Raw genomic sequence first — 17428 nt, forward strand, 5'->3', positions numbered from 1 at the left:
TGTGTGTGTGTGTGTGTGTGTGTGTGTGTGTGTGTGTGTGTGTGTGTAGCTCACGGCAGGGCGGTTCACCCGGTGCTTACGACCGCAGCTTCAGGTGGAAGTACCACCAGTTCCGTTTCCTGTGCCATGTAAGTGTTAAAGTCAAGACTATAACCCTTTTAGATCACATCCCCCGCACATGTTATATATGCACAACAGAATTACAAAAAATCAATATCTTCCTGTAAAACTAAATATGATGTGTGTAAGCTAGCACCAACCTAATTCAACCAATAACATCATGACATCCATAAATCAATCTGTTGTGGAGCCACAGTCTCTGTAGCTCCGTAGCGAGGGAAATCCTAAGCCTGCCTACTTTTTAGCGGTCCAATCAAATGCAAAGGATTTAATTTAAATCCTTCTTGTGACTGTACACCGTTCGGATATTCCGTTTCCCTGGGGAATCCGTTTCAGTACAGAAGACATTATAAAAACACTCCTAAAACAAGGAGGTGATCCTGTATCGATTTATGATGAGAGGAGAGCATTTCTCTTTGTTTGATAACATTGAAGGTAAAGTTAGGCTTCCACACTCATTTAAAAAATAACGTCGAGAGAAAAAGAGTTATTTTCTGATCGTTTTACATCAGATACATTCTAAAAAATAAATAGCCATCAAACACTCAGCAGATGATTTACTGTTAGATATCATGGAAACACAGAGAACAAGGGGCTGAAGGAACCTTTTAGTTCCTTAAAAAGTAGTCCCCTAACTTTAAATTATCAGGAACTTCGAGGTGGAAATGCAGCTTTAGAAAAGTGTTCTCAGGGTCAAAAGTGAAAGTTAGATTTGTGGTCAGCAGCAGTTGTCGAGTTTTCAGAAGGTCTTACCGAATCCAACCTGTTCAAGATTCGATTTTTCCCCATATGGAGTTCTCTTTCTAACTTGATGCATGTTTTGTATTTTGTCTCCGTCCAGTCCAACGCCCTGCCCAGCCACGTCAAGATCTCCGTGTCCAGACAGACGCTGTTTGAGGACTCGTTTCAGCAGGTCAGAGACGAACCGAACGCACACCTGATCTACACTCAAATACAACTACATTCATGTCACCTTGTGTTTAGTTTGCAACATTTCACCCTGTAACCAAAGACATGATATAAATACTGTGTAACATGTTTGCAGAAAAAGTACAAAGCGATTAGACAAAAACACGTCATTGGCTTATTCTGGTATCTGAACTTGGTTTGCAGTTATTTTATTTCACCAGACTTATTTCCATTTTTCATCTGTATCCAATGTTGCTCCAAAATATTTCATCGATTTATATCTTATTATAGCCTGACATGGGCGGCCAGACTGTTTTGATTGTGCGTCATATAGAGAACAATATAAGGAGTCACGGGCCAAACAATAGTGAATGTTTAGTTTTCAACCAGTTACTCTGCAAGAAAATCAGTGTTTCTAGACCAGGACATGTGCCATAGAAAATGTATTTTCTATCAAAAAACTACACATTACAACCAACGTTTGACATTACAGTTTACTGGTGTGACCACATATTACAAAAAGGTTTTTCTGTGTCTGCTGCTTTTAAAATTCATTCAATACTTTTAAACCAATAAAGTGCATGGCCTAAGTGCCCTTTTAAAATATTACGATGTTATGTGTCAATATGTAAAGTTAGAACTGACAGAAATAGCCAAATATTGGTTTCTGTTCATGGCAAAACGCCCACTTAAACGATTACGATGCAAATGTAAGATGTAAATCTGTCTAATACGTATATAATATGTAACAAACAGAACAGACAGAAATGATAAAACATTGTTTGACATATATTAGATAATTGAGATAATTCCACTAAATTTAGTTGACATCTAGTAGTCGCAGTTTGGCCACCCTTGGACAAAAGTATCCGTAAACCAGGCTCAGATGATTCCATACATACATTAGTGCATCTGACACACAACATTCATTTCAGACTTTGCACAATATCACTAAATCATTTTTGCAGAAAGGGAAATTAAAGGTGAAAATAAACATTTATTCTTGTCTCCAGTTTTCTATCATTTTCAGATGTTGCCTGTTAAAATGATTTCTCAAATAATATAATCTGTCCTGTCGTCAGATCATGAATGTGAAGCCGTACGACCTTCGCCGCAGACTCTACATCATAATGAGAGGAGAGGAGGGGCTGGACTACGGCGGCATCGCCAGGTGAGAGCAACAGCGAAACAAACGCACCTTCCTTCTTCTTCTCCTCATGTTTTTATTCCATCATTAAGCATGCGGTTGGTGCTACATTTATCCCATTGATTTTTAATGTTGGTGATGGTGCATTTTTCCTGTCCCTGCCTCTTCTCCATCTTTGCATCAGCTTCCTCCTCCAATGGAACCAGCGATTAATCTGTTAACCGTCAGTTCCAGGGTGGATTGAGACTATTTTAAGAGATTATAAAGAGGCAATGGGTATAATGGGCTGAAGTTGTTGAGATTGCTGGCTTCCAAAAACGATCCATTCTCTGTAAATCCTTGTTGTTGCATAACTTCTTTACATTCTGTCCTCCATCCCTCCATCCACCCATCACATATACTGTATCCCCCACCCCCGCTGGGTTCCAGGTCCTCCTCTCTTTATATGTTGTTTTTGTCTTGGCGGCGTTCTCATCAATTTATTTCCTGTTCGTTTTTGTTTTTTACATTGTGTCTCTGTCTCCGGTGTCACGTCAGTGGTTTTACCCTATGGTAGGTGACATCATGCTGTTCTACCACAGGGTAGAACCACGGACGGGATGTTGTGAGGTGTCTGCGTCCATTCGTCCGTCAGTCCACATCCCCCTCCCATAAACCCCGAGGGGGGAGTGCAGGGGCCCCTGGGAGCGCTAGGTGCTGGTGCTGCAGCTAATGGTGGTAGTGGTGGTGGTGCTAGTGGGCCCTCATTCTGTCTAACATGCATCCTCCCACAGTCTCCTTGTGTCTATTTGATTCAGTAGTATTTATCTTCCGTGTTATATGTGTTGTCTCCATATCATTTATGTGTCAAATCTGTTAATGTATTGTATATTCAAATTTATACCACTATCCAGTGATAAAATTCTTCTTTTTGACACCTGGTCTACACAAGATTACCATAAGAAATAGCCTAGATTAGGAGTCTTAATGTCATTTAAATTCTAATTATACATTTTGCGTATTCCCTTCTTTTTGTGAGAGTTGAATAAATGGTATCTATCCATCTAAAATATTCATTCTGAAGCTGTGGACTTAGACTATTTGCCTAATTGTAGTCCAAGATGTATTTAAATTCAGGATTCATTCATTCAGAATTTGATTTATACCAGGATTTTCTTCCTTCAGAATTTAATTTAATTCAGGATTTAGAAACCTTTTTTATAAAATTATATTTAAAGTAACCTCAAATCTGGTTTTAAATGAAACTAAACGCATCAAATTTTATTTGACTCAGTTAGAGCTCAGTGTTGACGCTGTCTGCTTTACTGTGTCCACTTTTTTTAACGGTCAAATGGTAGTTTAAGGACTACAGTGTTTTAGTAATGTTGTGGAAACACTGTGACACCCCAAAGTCACATGGTTGCTCATTCAGTTTACAACTCAAGTGGCCGAAACTCTGAATATCGTAACTTACATTACCCTTCAAATGTAAATGTAAAGTCAGTGCTGGCTATTACTGTGGTTGTTTTTATTATCATCTTATTCTACGACCAATTTGTCATAATGTCTAAGCATTTAAAAGATGATTCCATAGAGAGGTTATAGCCATATACTGCATGTCTTTTAAACCGCACTTCCAGATAGAGAAACATATCAGTGTTTGGGGAAATCCCCGTGTGTCATACAAATACATCATCACTGAAAATGTCCTGGAAAAAATTGATTTAGAAAGTGGTTATTTCAAAGTACTTTATTAGATACCCAACAGTAATGAGGAAAAATGTCAAACTCCACATTAAGTGATGGCAACACTGGAGAAAATAATCTTTCGTGGTGTTTAAAAAAAAAACCAAGCTCACTAATGTTGCTCTTCAAGTTAGACCTGCCTAAAACTTACAGACTCAGTATCTTCTGGTCTTTATCTATAAATGAGATTCATCCTAAAATCAGGTGTACTTAAGCTATAATTGATTTACTGCCATTTTCCAACATACAAAGCGTCATTCTTCATTCCTCTGAAGAGATAGAATTACTCAGTTTTACTGTGATTTTTGTGATTTACGTTTTTTATTATTTTCTATAAGCTTTACTGGTTGATCATGTTCTGTCCTTGGATTGAATATACTGTGATTGTTGTTATAAGCTGTCTTCTTTTATCCACGTTATCTGCTCAAAATGTGTTTTGATTGTTTTTTTGTCTCAGCTCACAGTGATGAAACGAACTCCTCTGCTTCCTCCTCTGAACTAGTCTTTGATGAAAATTGATAGTTCTAAATCATCAAACATTATGCCTTGTATTTATAAAAAGAAAAAATAATAGTACATCCCTGCTGTCTTCTCTTAGCCTCTCATATCTCCTGTAATGTCCTCTTGCTCTGCAGGGAATGGTTCTTCCTGCTGTCCCACGAGGTGCTGAACCCCATGTACTGTTTGTTTGAATACGCTGGCAAGAACAACTACTGTCTGCAGATCAACCCCGCCTCCTCCATCAACCCCGACCACCTCACATACTTCCGCTTCATCGGGCGGTTCATCGCCATGGTGAGCTTCACTTTGGAGTGGTGTTATTTAAATCATATGTGCGATTTGATTTGCTTCCAGGGTTTTGGCTGAAGTGCCTCTATCCTGGAAGTTCAATAAATGCCTGGAGGTGTGAAAAATGTATCAACATGGGTAGGGATGTGAGGGGGGGCTCAGACATGCCCAGTCACATTTACTGTCAGCTCATTCCCTTAACCAGTGTAGCATTACATTTATAGGACCACACAAGTCTTTTCTCTCTTTTCTGTGGGCTTGAAGTCTTTTCTGTGGGCTAGTTAGCTAGCTAGCTTGCTCATTCCACGATGCTTCCATGCTACTGTTACAGAACATAAAAAGCACCACATAAACAGCCTCGCAAGGTCTTTATTATTTTAACATTTAGCTGACTTAGCTGTTTTTGAATTATTGTTCATGATAGCCATTACCATTTCAATTAGCTTATGCTAATCGCTAGCATGCTGACTATTGTTATGATTGGTCATGGTAAGAGTGTGGAAGAAGAAAGGAAAAAAAAAAAGAGTAGAAAGAGAGAAGAAGAAAAAGTAAGAGTGTGGTAAAGGTTCTGTTATGGTGACTAAATAGAGTATGAATGTTTATAAACATTTGTGAATTTGAGTTTACCCACAAAGGCTGGGGATATGGGTATGGTATCGTAAGTTAGATGTATGCTAGCGATTAGCATTAGCGTTTAACGGACTAATTGAAAGCTGCATCTCTGCTGCAGGTTACCAGCTCGAGGCTGCATTATTATTAGCATAACACATAACACAGTTTAGTAGCATTCTGGGTAATATAGGCACCAGATTTTGACAAGAAAGAAGAGGGCGTGGAATAAATAAGTAGATATCTCTGGTTCTGCTGCATCGATACAATACAAGACAATATACCAAGAGAAAGCTAACACGAGAGGTCCTTGAGAATGCAGCCATAACTGGTCACCCAAAATAGTATGCAGTTTGCTGCAGCAGAATACCAGATTAGCCGTGGACAGACACAACGGTGCACACTCAATCACAGATACACACGCAACCGATTGCATGATCCTCCTGGCGAAGATAATAATAAAAGCAATAAAAGCCATAGAAAGAGGACATCACATTAAAGAAAGTCGGTAAAAATTGTTTTTAAGAATGGATTTAGAAGAGATTACTTATTCTGCGATCATTATCTCCTCAGACGGGTCGTTTCAAAGCCAAGGAGTATAAACCATGAAACCAGATTTTTTTTACTACCAGCTAAGACTGAAACATTATTACCACATGTGTGGTCTTATTTTCTGGATATCTTGCCTTTATTTGCTAGCAACAAAGGTTTACAATTCAATACACAACCTTTAGGGTCTCCAGTGTCTATATATGATGTAAAGTATGTACTATTCTCTCTCTCTCTCTCTCTCTCTCTCTCTCTCTCTCTCTCTCTCTCTGAGGGATCAACTCCAGAAATCTGTAGGTCCCAAAACCGACACCCCCACCCCTCCTTCCATCTGCCAGCCCACCCCTCACCCACACCATGACCTCACCGCCACACCCAGCCCGCGCCCGACAGCGGCTGCCTATATTTAGTCTGAAAAATCTCACTCTGCTGACTTCCCTTATAAAGATGCTGGTCTCTACCAACCCTCTCTTTCTTTCTCTTTTCTTTACCTTTACGCCTCACTTTCCACTGACTCTGTCTATAAATCTTCGTGTGTGTGTGTCGCTGGCTGTCAGACAGACACATGGTCAGTCAGGATACAGTAGGACAAAGCAGAACAGTCTGAGTCAGTCAGTGGGCATCTGTGTTGTTCTTGGCTCATCACAGCTCTGATCCCTCTGTTTTTTAACATTAATCAGCTCCATCTGGCTGAGTTTGCTCACTGAACACACACACACAACTAGGATTATAACTTGGTTTGAAGCAGACTCCTCGTAGTTATCACCATGAAAATAAGGATAAAATGAACAGAATAACACCTGGCAGCAGCTACGATGTCAGTTCCCCTCTGGACCAATCACATGGATTATCAGTTATTGTTTTATCATAAGCAGGTGTGGAGTGAATTATGTGACGCAGCCAGAAAGAAAAGCCCCATTCATATTTCCTGTAAAGGTTACTGGCTGTTAAAACAGTTCCAACACTTGGGCACGAAACAATCCCCGGTGATTCATCATATTTTATCATTTGTGGGGAACAAATTCGAACCATATGTCACCAACCAGCCAACAACACTGTAATGTCACAAGATTACAGGACTCTTCTACTTTGTTAGATCCATGAAGTTCAGTGAACCTACACTGTGTTGCTATGTATATATTTCTGAGTTCCTTTTCGTGGTTTCTAATGTAAGAAATCCTCCCCTGCAGGCTTTGTACCACGGGAAGTTCATCGACACCGGCTTCACGCTGCCGTTCTACAAGCGAATGCTGGACAAGAAACCTACGCTCAAAGACCTGGAGTCCATAGACCCCGAGTTCTATAACTCCATCATGTGGGTCAAGTAAGTACTGCAGGATGGGTGAGCTCTCTGTGTGCGTTATTGTTGTTTTGTGCTTGAAAGAGTAGAAATTAGGGTTTTTTTCAGGCTTTGTTTCTTGCTTTTGTTTTTGTAACTGAAAGAAAGCACCGAATAAGAACTACCCAGGTGTGTAGACCGTTGTGAAATCAGTCAATTACAGAGATGCGATGAGATCACACAAGCTGCGACACCAGAACCGGTCGAAAACGTAGATTTGCCCCCTTTGCTTCTAGCAACCTTGCATGGACCACACCCATCGTAAGCTCAACTACACAGCTCAAAAGTTACGTGACTGCATCTTACACAGTCGTGATGCTGTTGAGGTGACAAAATCTGTCCACGGATAAACAGATCCTCCTCTTTGGTAGTTCTTGCCACAGCAGGTGTCTCCACGACCACACACAGACTCACAAGGTGAAAACAAAACAAAAACAACAAAAAAGACCTACTATTTATTACAAATATAAAATTGACAGTAAAAATTGCTTGAAATGGAATCTTTCCAAAAATCTGTTTTTTAAGGATCAATATACTTTGAAAACAGGTGAGGTTTAGCTTTTCATCCCGGGAGAAGTTAAACAGTCAGAGTAGCATTTAAAAGAATGATGCTTCTTAGATTGAAGTTGTTTCTCTGTGCGTGTGTGTTCAGAGAGAACAATCTGGAGGAGTGCGGCGTGGAGCTGTACTTTGCACAGGACATGGAGATCCTCGGGAAGGTTTCCACCCACCAGCTGAAGGACGACGGCGAGAACGAGCTGGTCACCGAGGAGAACAAGGAGGAGTACATCAGGTGAGTTAACACGAGCAGCAAAAGCCTGAATGTCGACAAAAAGTATTTAGAGAACCCGATGTCAGCGGTGGAGACCCAAACATAAAGACCTGTTCCTTCCCCTCAGCCTGCTGACGGACTGGAGGTTCACCCGCGGCGTGGAGGAGCAGACCAAAGCCTTCCTGGACGGCTTCAACGAAGTGGTTCCTCTGGAGTGGCTCCGCTACTTCGACGAGAAGGAGCTGGAGGTGAGGAGCAACGAGGAGGGCTGAAGGGTGGGAGAAGCCAGTTGGGCAGCTTTGTTTCCTTGTTTTACTGGTTTAATTGGTCTTAAACACCTCTGAAAGACACGAAAGTCGGCCGAGGACACCGGCACCCGAAAGGAATGGAAGTGGTTAAATGTTAGCAAGGTGCACAAACTCAAAGCTACTCTGAGACTAATTCAGAGTCATGTTTTCTTAAACAAACCATTTATCATAGCCAGAAGCTGTAAAAACACATTTTCAGTTTTTCAACTTTCCGACGGTCCTTGAATGCATTGTGACCAACGCTTCAGTCAGGAAAAGCAACCAAAGAGAAGATTAAAATTTGTGGTATCAAAATCACTTCATTCTACATTTGTCAGTTATAAGTTTTGGTTGTGGGTTAACAGTAATTCATACTAGCTGCACTGAACATCTATTCCTGCCTATTTTTTGTCAGCTGCGTCGGTTTAGTTTGTGAATTGTTATTCTTCCTGATTGATGAACAGTCCTTCTGCCGCTGAGGCCTGTCCCAGCACAAACTGGGAATGAAATAATCCTGGAGTAGAGACGTTGACTCAGTGTGTCAACACTGTCCTGTGCCGCATTGTCCTCTGCCCACTGAGTCAGACAAACGTACTAAAGGACATGACTTTGGTCTGTTTCAGCTGATGCTGTGTGGGATGCAGGAGATCGACATGGCCGACTGGCAGAAGAACACCATCTATAGACATTACACCAAGAACAGCAAGCAGATCCACTGGTTCTGGCAGGTACGGACACAATGTGGCTGCAGGGGCCCTTGATCTTAACACACACACACACATACTGTCCAGTGAATGACAAAGTCGTGTTCCTGCAGGTGGTGAAAGAGATGGACAACGAGAAGAGAATCCGTCTGCTTCAGTTTGTAACGGGAACCTGTCGGCTGCCTGTCGGAGGCTTCACTGAGCTCATAGGTACATCGTTTTGTTTTTTGTATTTGTTGAGATTCTATTTTTGCATTGGATAGGTTTTTTTCCCACATCAGCAATTCCATCGTGTTGTCATACTCTGCTGCTCTGTTTCTCCTCTCTAACTGAAATTACGCCTCCAGTCCTTTCACTTTTCTGTTTTTTTACAAATCGATGTTGAGCTGCCGCAAATAAAGTCCGCGTCCGTCACCTCCGGTAGATTTTTTTACTTCAATGACACTGATGGTATCCCAGCCTTGCCATTGTTGGCACTGAAAGCTTTTATTGTGAAAAATCGATATGACGCTTCATTGGTCAGAAAAACAGGAATAAATAGGTGTATGACACAAGTATTTTTGTTGTAAAGAGAAAGTCAGAGCAGCAAAGTGGTGAGTGTAAGATGTTGTACTGATGCAATAAGAGCTGTGCAAATGTACATTATGTTGTAAGCTGTTTTATATGATCAATTACCCTATTTATATTCATGGTTAAATAAAGTCAAAGAAAAATCTTAAATTATGTGTTTTTGTGAGACCATTATGATGGGAAAAAAATTCAAGCTTTTATTTGATGAAATAACTTATTTAGTTCTTTCCCTGTGCAGGAAGTAACGGTCCCCAGAAGTTCTGCATAGACAAGGTGGGGAAGGAGACTTGGCTTCCAAGAAGCCACACATGGTAAGCTGCTGCCTCATCTGACGTGTTGCAAAATAATCTGAGCTCAAAGGTCCACTTTTAGCTTTTCAGAGGGATGTTCTTGAAGACAAAAGGAAGACTGTGGCACTACTTCGCTTTTCAATGTGGCATCCGAGATCGGGTCTTGCTCCCATGGGGTTTAGATCAGTCCACATGACGAGGTGGCCTGGCTCGCATTGAGTTCTGATCTCAGTGAGGTACGATCAAACGTAAGCCTCCATCATCTTCCTTCCACATGGGAGTTCCTCTCCTGATGAGATCAAAGCGAAGAGAAAAACGCAGGCAGCTGAGACCCACTGTCTGAGTTACTACTGATGAAAACCCAACATTTCCTGATTTTCCTGATTGCAAAGCTTTTAAATACCAAAATAACGGTAGTCTTTTATTGTGAAGAATTTACAGGAAAATGTGTATCAATTAGCTGAGCTTTGTTAGTCTACTAATTCTGCAGGGAGAAAGAATAACGGCAAAAACAACGGGGACTTTTATTGTGAAAAGTTGAAAATGAAATGTGTTCATCCACCGTTTTACAGCTTCTTCTTCGACCACAAAATATATCCGATCAGGCAGGTTGCATTCAAGTGTCAAGTGTGGACACAGCTGAGTTCTGATTTTGCTTATCAGCTCACTAAAGTCACATTGAAAAGACAAGTGTAACCACAGCCTTTGACCCGACTGAAGACTCCAAAAAGCTAACAAGTGCACCTTTAATATTAGATCATTTTTACCAGATTAGATGGTGCATCATTTCCTGTGAATCCCTCGTGTGTAGGTTATTTAAACCAGTGCTGGAATGGCAAATGCTGCACTAACAATGAAAACCACTATATAGGGAGGTAATTAGAGGATTTCAAAATACAGAAAATCCTCTGTTGAAAAGAAATGATGACCATTTCTTGAACATCTTGAGGATAATACCTCTTCTCACTCCTGCATAATTTGCCTAAAACGCCTATCAACCGCGTACCCAAAGTAAACTGACAGCTCTTATTGAACCATTGGGAGTACATGTATGGTTTTAGTCTTTATTGAACGGCAACACTCTGAAGTTTCTTCACAATCAGTCACAATCACAGTAAGTGCTATTAGCATTGAGCTATGGCGTTTTCAGCACAGTGAAAGAGAAGCATTTTACTTCCACCTAGATTTGTTTTGGCCAACAGATGGCAGCAGCTATCTATGGCTGGGACTTACAGTCTTGAGAAGACTCTCCGTCGACAGCCAACAGTCATGGCACCTAGTATAAATTAAAATTTGATAACAATAAAACAAAAAACTGATATTTTACACGCGGTTTACTAAGAGTGCGGCCGCGTAAAAACGCATTTGGAGGTTCGCGTCACTACGTCTACGATAAACTACATGTCCGAAAATTCGAACTGTAGTTAATTTATGTTGATGTATGGTTAACTATATCATATTTAACCATTATCAACTTTCACAGATTCTTGAAAATTCTCATGAACCAGACTTTATTCTTCACACTCTGTCCCAAGAACTTGACTCATGGTTTCCAGTTCAGGTTTGAGAACTTTCCCAGCATTCAATCTGATAAATCTGCATATCCCTGGCTTCGTAATTTCATTGGCTATATGGAGCCTGAGTTTGAACTGGATCTGTTGCGATTGCCTCGAGCTATACCCAAAGAAGTGAGGCGGGCATTGTCTTTCAAAGCGGACTCTCGTTGGCTGTTCCAGACTGTGGCCGTGCTATAGAAGCTCCTATTGGGTCAAATGAGGTGTCAATCTAACCGGCGGAATGTAGGCTCCATTTTGTGATGAAAATCTCGGCTCTGTTGACACGGAACGTGAAGTTATGCCCAAAAAATATGATCGCGAGTTATCATATCTGCTGGCTAATTTGAAATGATGCAACAGCCCCCCGTGGGTCTTTATGGACGTACTAATGTGTTTTGGACTAAATCTTTTACTGGATTCGATCGAGTGGACCCTTAGCCACCTAGCAAGACCGTTTTTGCTGGACTAGCATGCACAAGGGGGACGTTATGAATCATAATCGGTGAGTCACGGCGATATTTTATCGGCTATTTTTGGAGTGCTTGTTTGACAGAGACATTAACTGTACCTGCTGTTGTTATTGTATCTTGAAATGGTTTGCATAAATCGAATTACAAGAACCGTAGCTTTCTAATGAGATATCACATTAATACTCATCGTTACAGGGCAGTTGTGTGCATAACACAAATATGCAGTTATCACTCTGACGGCCCGCCCGCGGGCCGTCAGAGTTTAAACCCATGGTGATTAAAATACATTAATACATTACACTTGGGTGAAGTCTGATAATGACTAAGGTCATTTGGTGAGTAGGATTGTGAGCTTAGAGAGCATCAAACTCTCGACAGGGACATCTCTGCTAATATCAAACCAATAATACTGAACAACACAATGTTCTCGTCCTCACAGCTTCAACCGTCTGGACCTGCCGCCCTACAGGAGCCTGGAGCAGCTCCGAGAGAAACTCATGTTCGCCATTGAGGAGACGGAGGGATTCGGACAGGAGTGACATTGGAAAAAGAGACACGGGCCGCTGAAAAAGAAAACCGTTCATTCAATGGAATAGTTCTTTTGTTATTAATATTATTATTTTTTTGCATTTGTTAATCACAGGGCTGACATATCATCTACGGCCCTCTCACCTGGAGGGGATGATGTCTGTGAGCCGAGTCATGGGTTAAAGTCGCAGTGTGTGTGCTCTTGCCTGTGTACGTGTGTGTGGTTGCTCACATTGATGATGTTGTGTATATGCATAAAAATGGTGTGTATGTCTATGTGGGTTTGACAGGAAGGCACATACAGAGAGTTATATTTGACTAGAGTACCCCCCCCCAACACATACACCTCTACTCACCGCTTAGAAACGCACCGAAAACCAGACAACCGGATGGTTTTAACGTCGGCAGCGACTCACGACGGCAGCACAGCTACCCGCAAATGCAGTATAACATATCTACCAGAGAGAACTACATTTTTTTAACATTCTAAAGTGACGACAGACAGACAGAGAGACCGACAAACAAACAGACAGAGAGACCGACAAACAAACAGACAGAGAGAGAGGGAGTGCGTGTCTGTGTGTGTATACGAGAGACAGAGAGCCGTTATCATGAGATAGTGAACCTCTGTTAGAGAGATGAGATGTGATTTTATTTTTTATTTTTCTGTTACTTGTGAAATTCAGCATTTTTTCCTCTGTACATAACTAAAATAAATGAATTTCAATCTGCTTTGTTGTTGTTTTTTTGGAGACAGTTTGACGTGATATATTCAGGGTTCATGTTATAAATAAGAGTACAGGCTTTTACACACAGGGGTCTTTGAGTTAAATACTAACATTATAACAATGTTAGAATGACGTTAGCACAGCACATACTGCATTCAAAACCTGTTTATAGTTCGGAGGAAATGTGGAACCTTTAGCATTAGCTACATTAGTATTCACTTTGCATTACTGTAAGTTGATTGCTAAAGAAGTGAAAAGGTGGTTTAAAAATCTTTAGCATTTCTCGAAACATGTATTAGTTAAAGTGTTGGTGGTGAAATCAAGTACTCCTTACTTATTTATTATTATTCAGAGTTTAACTAAAAACTGCGGATGCAGTTTGATTTACAAAAAAATGTACTTCAGCATGATTTAAAGGATTTTATTATTACTTTAATGCCATCATGTAATATTTTTTTTAAAGGTAAGAATGCACAAAAGGTGCAGACCGAATGAGCTTGTCCATTAAAATTATGTCTTAAAATAAGGTAAGGACTGACAGTGGTATGAAAGATGTGTTTAAGGACCTCAGTCAGAGCTCAGAAAGTGTAGATGTGTGCGTCTCCGTTAGGGACCCTGAAACAAGGTGAGCACAGAGAAGCAGAGCGTCCCTCGTGAACCTCTGACAGAGGGACAACTGCATCGTTGGCCAGTGTCTGCTCAGTTCCTCCACAGAAGAAATGACGAAAGTCTGGAGCATGAAATCAGTTTCCACTTTTGCGTAAGAGATATAAGTTTACCCGAAGAGCACAAAGGCTCTGTGTTCCCTCACTGGTCGTCAAACAGCAGCACTGCACGGTCAGAATCATTGTGCCAGTCAATGACAGTGTGGCATACAATGTTTAAATATTCCTCAATGTACAGTTCACACTGTAGGGCAAAAGTCTGGTGTGTCCAGACGTCTTGAAGATATGTCGGGCATCAACTTGATGGCAAAAAGTGATATCTGACTTTATAGAGCTGATGGATGAAACACTATTTTAAATCAGTGTATTGACTTTACTGTCACTTTGACTCAATTGGTGCTCTTTATGCAGATGATAGATGCAGGCAATAAGTAAAGAAAATATTATACTCTTACCTTTTAAAATTAATGTTAAATTAAATAAATGACAATTTAGCCTTAACACTATATATCGAAAATGAATTTCCATTGGGATGTTTTGGTAAATATGAAAGGAAAAACCTCATACATGATTAATTCTGCATCTGTGAGGACATTAACCAAGATGAATAAAGGGGATCTGCATTTATTTCATAAAAGATGACAGTACATGAACAGCGTGTCTGTGGGAGATAACGTATTATCATAACATAGCATCTTAGAAATATAGATCCACAAGTCAGTCAAGATTGTACAGATGTAAGAATCTGTGGCTGAGTGTATGTAAAAGTATGTACTATATAATGAACTGTACTTGAGTAAGGGCAGACGGGGGGCAATTGTAACATTTTTTTTACAATTTCCTTTATAACTCACACTCTACTTGAAATACACTATTCATCTTTTGATACAAGAAGCATGTTTCCACTAATTAATAATGCAATAGATATATTTTCACTAACAAGGACAAGACTACTATTTGAAATTTGACACAAGAAGTCAGAGTGTTGCAATTGCCCCCTTGGTGGTGACAAAAAATAAGTCATATTAACCCACTGTATCTCAAATAAAAAGCACCTCATATATCATCTCATATGCTGACTAGCAACACATATTTCCATCGGTTGTTCATGTTCATCTGTAATCAATAAACTAGTGATAAAATTGATGTAAATTTAAATTCACAGTTGTCTAAACTTTCAACAGATTTTTTACTTCCATACCTCCAAAATGTGTTGATAGTCTTGCTCCTTTTCCAGTATTACTCCTTTTAGTGCCATTTTAATCTTTTCATTTCTTACTTCCATTTGTAATGTGTTTTCATACATTTGCGCATTGTATTTTATTATTATAAATTGTCATACGCTCAGTGTTTTTATGTGCTTTGTTTGTATGTAAGAATATTTTTAATGAACTGGCTGATAGGCCAATTAATATTTAATGTCTTGGTGGTATTCTATTTTATTCTACGTCTTCCATTACTTAACCTAAACTAATATAATACCTACTACAGCTGCTTTCGCTGCATGTAGCCTACTACTGTAGGTCTACTACGAGGATACTATTACTGTGCTCAAATAGTTATATACATCCAACGCATTAATATAGTTTTTTTTGCAATCACGTGACTATTATGACGCGTGAAATTCAGATGGAGGGCAGGAAGTGAAGAACCTAGGAAGTTGTAATGTAAGAGTTTCAGTTCTCCATAAATTAAGGACTTTTATTGTGAAGGTAGAGCACTCCTTGCCTTGGCCCGGAAGTAACCTTTTCGTTTTCTCGAGAAGCCTCCAAGTAGACTTGCTGGCCCAACTTAATCACAAATAATATTCATATATTGTTAATGTGATACCGTGGCTGTAACGTTTATTTTTTAATGCCCGTCTGCCTCCACTAACACGTGCCTGTCCGGTTTAACATGGTGCACGCGGATGAAATTGCCAAATTGTGCTACGAGCGTTTCAACCAGCTTCCCCGGAGAGGGAAGCCTGAGCCGGGCAGAGAGTGGACCCTGCTGGCTGCTGTGGTCCAAATCACCCGGTGTGCTGACTCTGACACAGGTTGGACAACGGAATAAAGCTATGACATTACAACATATTTCATGTTCTTTGTATGTCAGCAATGTTTTATAACTGGACAGGAATTATCTTTTTTCATTTTCGTCCCCCATATCTAATACAACATTGCAACTTTACGTTTAGCTAAAGTGAATGTATAACGTTGCATTCAAAACGGAAACGTAAGTTGCAATGAGCTAAACTCAGTAAATGTACCTCAACCAACAGACTTCAGGTGTGAACAGAAGACGGGAACCAAATCACGCTCCAAGTGTCTGCCTATATTTAGTTATGCTGTACAAAGTAGCAGCAAAACATATTACGACACAAAAACAATTGAATAGGATATGAACATGTGTAGAAGAAGAAGACAAATGTCGATGTATGAAGGCGAAATATGTGATCAATTATATTCTAATCGCATCATTTGTTCTTTCACAGTTAAGAAGGAGGTTGTGTCCCTGGGAACTGGGACCAAATGTATTGGACAGACGGCTATGAGTCCCAAAGGTGTGTGGTGTGGATCATTGTTTTTGGCCTTCTTTATGTGTCGAGTACTCAATGTCTCCCATACAGAGAGGTTTTTTTTCGACAATCCAACCAAAAACAGTTGCCACCACAAAAAGTATTTTCTTTGACTCTTTTTGTTGCTGTTTGGTGTCTCCTGTAGTTGTTGCACATCTATCTGTGGTTTTGTGTATCTCTGTGGTCATTTTGTGTCTCTGTAAGGCAAGGCAAGGCAAGTTTATTTGTATAGCACATTTCAACAACAAGGTAATTCAAAGTGCTTCACATGAAACCATTAAAAGCATCAAAACATAAGGCAAAAGAGATTTAAAAAACAATTAAGAACATACATTGAAACAATAAAAACAGTCGTTGAAACACTCTAACCCGGCCTCCCTGAGGTCTTATTTAGCGTGGGACTCTAACCCCGCCTCGGGACTCTAACCTGGACAATTGGACACGGGACTCCAACCCCGTAGTTTTATTTCCCTCTCTTGGTAGTTGTTAAATGTCTCTTTGTAATCGTTTGTCAATTTGTAGTTGATTTGCACGGCTTGGTAGTTGTTTTGAGTCTTTTTGTCTCTCTTTGTATTTGATTTGCGTCTTATAGTTGTTTTGGTCTCCTTGTGGCGTTTTTATTTGCCCCCTGTTTTGAGACTCTTTAGGGTCTTTTTGCAGCTGTTTGGCATCTCTTTTTAGTGGTTTTGTTTCTTTGTAGTTGTTCCTCGAGTCCTTTCCTGGTAGGAACGTGTCTCTTTGAGTGACGTTTTGTAGGTGAAGGACATTTTGGGCCTCTGGGCCTGTTCTCGGTAGGCCCCATTAATAATCCATCAATGCCTAGATGGAAGTTTCTTTTTGTTGTCTTCATTTCTGGAAAACAACCTTGATATCAATATGTTGTTTTGTTTGTCTTGATTCTCTCATTCATTTAGGTGAGATACTTAATGACAGCCATGCAGAAGTCATTGCTAGGAGGGGATGCATCAGGTGTGTATTATAATTTTTTGTTTATCTCCTGTAGTTTGTTGGCTCTGGTGCCACATGCTGACACATATACAATTTTAAGTATAGGCTGCTACCATTGTGTGTGTGTGTGTGTGTGTGTGTGTGTGTGTGTGTGTGTGTGTGT

At 40.2% G+C, this 17428-nt stretch overlaps 2 protein-coding genes across 2 annotated transcripts in view; both read left to right on the forward strand.

Moving 5' to 3' along the window:
• Window positions 1-13095, forward strand: part of wwp2 (WW domain containing E3 ubiquitin protein ligase 2) — a gene marked incomplete at its 5' end in the record, with an annotated part of 49864 nt that extends 36769 nt beyond the window's left edge. Inside the window, 11 exons of the mRNA XM_031868096.1 lie at window positions 50-128; window positions 962-1033; window positions 2112-2200; window positions 4537-4696; window positions 7039-7172; window positions 7840-7980; window positions 8087-8207; window positions 8870-8974; window positions 9064-9160; window positions 9759-9831; window positions 12276-13095. Of these exons, the coding sequence (XP_031723956.1) occupies window positions 50-128; window positions 962-1033; window positions 2112-2200; window positions 4537-4696; window positions 7039-7172; window positions 7840-7980; window positions 8087-8207; window positions 8870-8974; window positions 9064-9160; window positions 9759-9831; window positions 12276-12375 (1171 nt within the window). The remainder of the gene's footprint in view (window positions 1-49; window positions 129-961; window positions 1034-2111; window positions 2201-4536; window positions 4697-7038; window positions 7173-7839; window positions 7981-8086; window positions 8208-8869; window positions 8975-9063; window positions 9161-9758; window positions 9832-12275) is intronic.
• Window positions 13096-15496: 2401 nt separating this feature from the next.
• The window catches only part of adat1 (adenosine deaminase tRNA specific 1), a 15151-nt gene continuing 13219 nt past the window's right edge, over window positions 15497-17428 (forward strand). The window contains exons 1-3 of the mRNA XM_031868201.1: window positions 15497-15795; window positions 16234-16302; window positions 17232-17286. Coding sequence (XP_031724061.1) covers window positions 15654-15795; window positions 16234-16302; window positions 17232-17286 — 266 coding nt within the window. The 5' untranslated portion in view covers window positions 15497-15653. The remainder of the gene's footprint in view (window positions 15796-16233; window positions 16303-17231; window positions 17287-17428) is intronic.

This window comes from Anarrhichthys ocellatus, unplaced genomic scaffold, assembly GCF_004355925.1.
Source record: "Anarrhichthys ocellatus isolate YVR2014 unplaced genomic scaffold, GSC_Weel_1.0 scaffold41, whole genome shotgun sequence".
In the NCBI taxonomy this organism is placed as follows: domain Eukaryota; kingdom Metazoa; phylum Chordata; class Actinopteri; order Perciformes; family Anarhichadidae; genus Anarrhichthys; species Anarrhichthys ocellatus.